The sequence below is a fragment of the Stegastes partitus genome, unplaced genomic scaffold (genome assembly GCF_000690725.1).
Source record: "Stegastes partitus isolate 25-593 unplaced genomic scaffold, Stegastes_partitus-1.0.2 Scaffold707, whole genome shotgun sequence".
NCBI classification, from domain to species: Eukaryota; Metazoa; Chordata; class Actinopteri; family Pomacentridae; genus Stegastes; species Stegastes partitus.
In genome coordinates, this window is record NW_007578438.1 from 239,401 (window position 1) to 245,766 (window position 6,366).

Here is a 6,366-nt window from a genome sequence, read left to right on the forward strand (position 1 = left end):
TTCATCCGTGACGCTCATCTGACAGTTTCTCTGAGCCACACCTTCACTGTGGAGTCTGCGGTCCTTTTATAAAATGCACCAATTTACCGAATACTCGTGACGTGCAAATATAGTGAAGATCCCATACGTGTTCCTAAGCGATGGTGAGAGGGCAATGATAAGCCATGTGTTCTAGTTTAAACACCCCACACACACTGAGTCATATACAGTGTCTATACATGTCTAGCTTTCTGTGAAATATGATGCTGCAAGCGCATACATTATTGCCACAAATATATTGTGATCTTTTGCATATTAATTGTGCAGATCTCAACAACTGTATTGCATGAGCTACCTCTCTACTTGGTTATTGGGATAAAGGGACAAAGCGTTATCATGTGTCTAAAATACATTTTGTTTGAAGCCATAATGCAGTCCTGCGTCGCGAAGGTGTCTGCCTTTTTAAAAAATTATTATTATTATTAGAAAGCTCGCCCATCTCTCATCGCAGTTCGTCTTGTGGCCGTTCTCGATGTAGCTGTGTGACCGTAGCACCCTGCGCATAAAGAATCACTGCTGGTTTCATTGGTGGGTGGTGTAGCTGAACACAGTCATCCTGAGACGTGAATGTGACATCATTTCCTACAGCAATACTCTGGTCAACACTTGCAAACGCGTGTCTGTCTTTTTGTCCTCTTAAAGGTTCAGTTTTGCTTCTTCTGTCGATCTTTTTTTTTCACAGGGAGTTTTCTCGCTAGTCACGTCAGCCTAATCCACCCATCACAGACGTTTATTCAAAGAGTAGAGGCGGCTGTTGGTCGGAGGTGATCCACGTGAGGGTCGTGTGCGTTCGAGTGCAGTGTCAGGGGAAGTGATCTCAGTCCTCTTCTTCTTCTTCAACATTCTCCAGCGGCGATGAGCTCCCCCGGTCTCTCTGCCAGCCGGCCCCTTCTGCTCTCTTCATCCTCTTCTTCCTCAAACAGAGTGTGGCGTATGCTCAGCAGCTGGTGTGTGGGGGCTCTGGTCAGGGGCGGCGGCTGAGACTCGGGGTTCTCCGGCTGGGCGAGGGGCTCCGCTTGCGGAGGGGAGGACTTGGGACTGAGGGCGTCCTCGCTGGAGGGAGGGTTGGGGCTCACTCCGTTCACGTAGGTAGTGGTGGGCAGGGTCACGGTAGAAAAGGCAGTGTTGGTTGACTCTGGAGAGCACACCTTGGTCTCTAAAGAATACCAAACACCAGACAGTCAGCTGCAGGAAGACGCTGTTAAAGGCACAGTTAAGGGAAATGGGATTTGCTGCAGAGCGTAGGTGTAATGAGGCCTACCTGTAATGGCACCAGACACATGAACAATAGTGTGCGTGCCTTCGAGGTACACTGCATCCATGTTGTGCTCTGAGGGTAGAGGCTCTGTGATTGTGGCCTCCACTTTGGGCTTACGGATCGTCAGCATGTACGGGTGGACGTCCAGAGAGAAGTTGCGCGTGTGCTTTTTCTCCATCCCACTTAGATCTGCAATTAAAAGTAGAAAGTCTGACTGAAAGGGAGGTGGACTATTGCAGTAGCAGGGTTAGGACTAGAAACTCTCTCAACTGATTTTCTGCTCACAACATCAGGCTTTGTTCAGCTTCTTTAGTTTCTGGTTTGGTTCACCAGCTCCTGAGACAAACACCTGCAGCTCAGCTCTCTGCTAATTTCACAAGCTGGTGCTGCTTTGCTGAAGAGAGCTGCCTGTTGCATCGATAGCGACAAGATAAAAGAGACGAAGATGAACCAAAACAGTTTGCTGCTGTCTCTAAAAGTGAGGTAAACAATGTGGTGTGCTGCTGTCAGTACCAGCGATCCCTGTCCCACCACACACAGTCATCTATTAGAATATAACAGTATTGATCAGAGCACTGCCTACCTTTTGTTGCAGGATGCTGTGTGCTTTTGCTGTCCAGAAGTGGTGCAATAAAACTGTCTGCCACTGTTTTGCGTCTGAGCGGTTTGGGTTTTTCAGGCTTGGCGTTGTTTTCCAGGCGAGTCAGGGTTAGGGGTTCCTTCACAATGGACAGGAAACAGAAGCAGGTCATTATACTACAGGTTAAATTGCAGTTCAGGTGGGCAAAGGCAAACGTTAAAGCAGCATTAGTGCTCTGCATGTTGTGGAAGCCTGAAATGAGAGCGGCTGCCTCTTCAGAGAAAGAGGCTCTCATCAGGAGTTAATGTTCCTCAGGTTTTGATCAGTGTGCTCCAGTGAACAGGTTCTTACACTCAGTATGATTCTGTTTTTAGATGACAGCCAGTTTACATGGTTCAGTTTGATTCAGTAATGTCAGACAGATGCTGAACTGCAGCTGGTCTTACCTTAAAGGACTGAGGGAGAGGGTTGGAGGACGGCATCCACTTCATCTTCTTTCGGGGTCTTTTGATGACCAGCGGCTCCCCTCCCATCTCTCCTACAGCCAGATCAGAAGGATCCATGTTGGGATCGAGCGTTTGTATCCCGGAGTCCCTCACAGTGGGCGTCGCATCGTGGTTGGATTGTGCAAGCGCAGCCAACAGCTGCCGGACCACGTTGTCGTACATGAGGTCGCTCTCATTGGTGATGAAGTCCAGCCGGTTGAGGGACTTGATGTGGTCCCTGTTCTCATTGCAGAACATGGCCAGGATGTTAATATCGCAGAACTGAGACTTCTGCCAGCGCCGCCGCGTTTTAATACCGACTTTGTGCAGTTTGTCGAAAACAAAGTTGGACTTGCGCACCACAAACAGATGCAGCAAATTCACCAGGATGATGAGGTTCATGGTGCAGAGCAGAGCGATGTCCACCGCTGCCATGATGCGCTGCAGCTGCACGGCAGGCAGCTTACAGTTGACCCTGAGCTTCAGCTCTGGATAGCTGCTGATGTCTGGGGGCTCACCTAGCGCACAGGTGAACTCATTCTGCCTTTGGCGGGCGTAGTAGGCGCTCAGGTAGGAAATGGGGATGGAACTGAGACAGATGATTGCCAGGTGGCGTGCCAGGTAGAGCTTAGCCAGAAAGTTACTCTGGCCTCGTCTCTCCAAATATTTCTCAAACAGGTTCTGCTCGGGGCTCTTCTCCTTCTCCGCGTTCTCTATGATCTCCCTCCTCTCTCGCTCAGTGATGCCAGGTCCTTTGGACTGGATCTGCTTCTCGATCTTTGGGGCTCGGCCCTCAGCAGCTCGATGATAGCAGTTATCAATCTCTTGAAGCAGGAAATTTAGCTCTGAAGTGAGCCGCGTAGAGGCAAGGAACTCCCAGCCCAGAGCGGGAATGTACATGATTCCAGCGAAGGCCAGCAGGGCGTAGGGCAGGAACTTGTGCTCAAACAGTGAAGGCCAAAGGTGAGCCTCCACTCCGGGCGCAGCATCACGGAGCTCTGTCCAGCAGTAGCCTCTCGCATACAGTGCCTGGTCTCGGGTGAAGTTGTGTGGTGTGTAACAGTATATGGACTCCTCTGAGGAAAACAGAAAGAATGAGTGTAGACATTTCTCATATGATAGCTCATAACGTCATTCATATAAGAGCTGACAGAGGAGCGCTGCAGTCTGGGGCTCATGATCAGTTGCATCATTTTGTTCTCAGACTTTATTGGCAGGATGTGGCCGGTTGAGTAAACACCACGCGAGACGTTGGACAAACAGGCACGGTGTAACAATCTGCTCCACTTATCTGAACGTGGAAAAAGCCAAACATACCTGAAATATCTGAAAATGCATGTTAGTGTTATGAGTGAGACGAGAACCTGCATCGCCCTGTGAATGCTGCAGATGTGTGAAACAGACAACTTCCACAGCAACTTTAATGCTCGTCCTGGAAATCATGCCCAAAATGTTGGTTAAACTGGGACTCGCATTCCAATAAATACAGCTTTCAGTCACCCGTTTACACTTTCTAGGAAACATCTGGTATCGTTCTCATCTTAATGAGAACTGTATCTCTGAGCATCTTTTGGATCATTCATCTGCTCGGCTCAGAGCGCTGCGTGTCTCTGATCCGACTCTGAAATGAGAGACGTCTTCCAGGCTCAGACAGAGGAGGTGAGAACAGCCTTTACTGTGAAAGTCTATCACTTCTGTGTCCATTATGAGCAAGTCTACGTTGCTCAGTTTGCAGCGAGTAGCACAGACACGTCTTTATTTAAGCTTTATTATGATTTTTCTAAAAAGATTCAGTTTCAAAATGAACATTTATTCTATTACGTTGCACGTGACGTTATGATGACATAAAGCAAGGCGCTGCTGTTGTGAGGAGCTACACTTGTCTGGACTCCCACATTGTTGTGCTGCTGGAGTTAAATGCTCAGTCCCAGCTGGTTAAATGCTGCAGAGAGGCTGACTCAGCAATGAACTAACATCCCTCCGATTCACTGCTTCCACTCTGCCTTCTAACCAAACACCGTCCTCGCTCGCTGCCCCACAGTCTGTCCCATCATCCCTCATAGCTCTGCCGTTTCCTTCCTCTCCAGCGTTTCTAGCTGTTTCTGCTCCTCATGCGCTGCTCCCTCCTCCTGTCTGCCTCATTATCTACTTTAATGTCTTTTTGATTACAGGACACAAAAGCCCTGAATGTGGAACTAATGAACTTTGAGATGTGTGGATTTTCCGTGTTTTTAAAGGAACAAAACCCCGTATGGACTTATGTTGGAGTCTGTCACAAACGGTTCTGAAATGATGTGAGGACAAACAGCTGCTGTGTTGGTGTAGCTTTGGCAGTGACCCCCTCTAGTGGTGGAGTGTCTCACCTGCAAAGTTCCTGGTGAAGACGAGGGTGACCAGCAGGATGGGGATGATGACCGTCCCTATAGTGACAACACGATCAAAAGGCAGCTCCAGTTTGAGCTGCACCATGAGGCCCGCCAGAGCGCCACCCTTCTCATCCTGGGAGGAGCCCGGCAGGATCAGCTCCTTCAGCTTCTCGCCTGCGAGTAGAGCTGTGGCCATGTCTAAATTCTGATCAAGGATGTTCTGCATCCGGAACACAAACGACGCACACTATACAACACCCCCGTCTGGGCTCCAGAGGAGACCGGATGCTCCCTGCTGTAGTTTGATGCTCTCAAAGCAGTGTGAGACACACATACACCCGCATGCAGGCGCAGGAACGTGGCCAGACTCTGTCACCATGTGTGGGGAGGCAGCGGCTCATACTGTGTGGTCTGCAGGGCTCAGACTCTTCTAGCTTCTCCCTGGTCGGAGAAGAGACATAATGTTCCTCACTCAGCCTCCTCGGTGTGCATGCCTGTGTTGTGCCCCGTCTCTACCGTGTCTGGCCTCCGTCCACACTCTGCGTGGCAGGTTGAGGAATGAGCTGAGTTTAGGAGGTGTCCTTGGGATCCCTACGGAGAGTGACTGTAGGCCGAGGAGTTGCTTTGGTCCTTTCCTGGAAAACAAACAGACGAGCAGTTAGGGGCAGTACAGCGTGTGCTTTTCTACACCAGTGAGGTGCAAGATGTCATTCTGTGGGAACAAACTATGGATCAGGAATGTGTAGCAAAAGAGCCCCAGTCTGAATCCAAAGTGTCCCGCACCTCTTCCATCCATCGCCTTCATAATGCAGTCATGTGTCTGAGGACGACTGAGCCGCCCTCTCTGACCGGTGAAGTGTGTGAACGTGGTGACATCTGAGGGGGGTTTGCCTTTGATCCAGCAAGGACACTAAAGGGCAAATGTATGCTCTGGGCGCTCCGCTAACGTCAACCTGATTACCAGCACAATTCACTCTGAGTTCCACACATGTTCTATTTGTCTTGAGGAAACGAACAGCCTCCCGCTGGACCCGCCGCTGGTCATTATCCGGTGGAACAGCGTGTTCACACAAGCATGTCAGGTGAACCCAGACACTGTACAGTGACATCAGTGGGCTGCTGTTAGGAGCCAATATATGCATTAGCATGTACAGTACCGTAACGTGCAGGGGCATCAGCGCCTGCTGCATTTCACCTGAAGGTTATGTGGATGTCCTTCGTGAGGAGTACATCACCCCTTCCCATCAACCACTCTCATCGCCTGGCTCTCCTTCCTCCTCTCACCATTACTCCCTCTGCACTTCCCTCTCATTTTACCAACAACACAGCTCATCCTCCTGCTCCACAGCTGGAGAGGACACCTTGCATCTCTGCGGTTTCATGAGTAAAGGGGACGCTTAGGAGAGCATTCCTTTGAACCAGCGAACAACATTCAAGGTTGCACATGTTAATGATGACATCATGGAGCTGCTCCTCGGCTCTCCACACACCTTCATCTACACCCTCAAAGACTGTCTCAGAGAAGATCAGAGAAGTAAAGTTTGCATAATTTAGATTTAAAGGCGCAGCAGCACACTGTGGAGGGCTGCACTGCCGCCTGTGAGCCATGGCACCGGTCCAGTCCCACAGATTATGCCC

General features: G+C 49.9%; 1 protein-coding gene across 1 annotated transcript; it reads right to left on the reverse strand.

Moving 5' to 3' along the window:
* Positions 1 to 875: 875 nt before the first annotated feature.
* On the reverse strand, positions 876 to 4,954 carry panx2 (pannexin 2). Its single transcript, XM_008290987.1, has 5 exons — positions 4,726 to 4,954; positions 2,324 to 3,438; positions 1,881 to 2,016; positions 1,301 to 1,486; positions 876 to 1,195 (listed from the first exon to the last, which is right to left on the reverse strand). The coding sequence occupies exons 1-5, from the start codon at positions 4,952 to 4,954 to the stop codon at positions 876 to 878; spliced, it is 1,986 nt and encodes a 661-aa protein (XP_008289209.1).
* Between the last annotated feature and the right edge of the window lie 1,412 nt (positions 4,955 to 6,366).

Excerpts from the sequence above, each read along its gene's own strand:
- panx2 (XM_008290987.1), bottom strand. The coding sequence starts at position 4,954 with ATGCAGAACATCCTTGATCAGAATTTAGACATGGCCACAGCTCTACTC. Across the intron at positions 3,439-4,725 it reads CTTCACCAGGAACTTTGCAG|AGGAGTCCATATACTGTTAC; the intron begins GTGAGACACTCC and ends TGTTTTCCTCAG. Across the intron at positions 1,196-1,300 it reads TGTGTCTGGTGCCATTACAG|AGACCAAGGTGTGCTCTCCA; the intron begins GTAGGCCTCATT and ends GGTATTCTTTAG.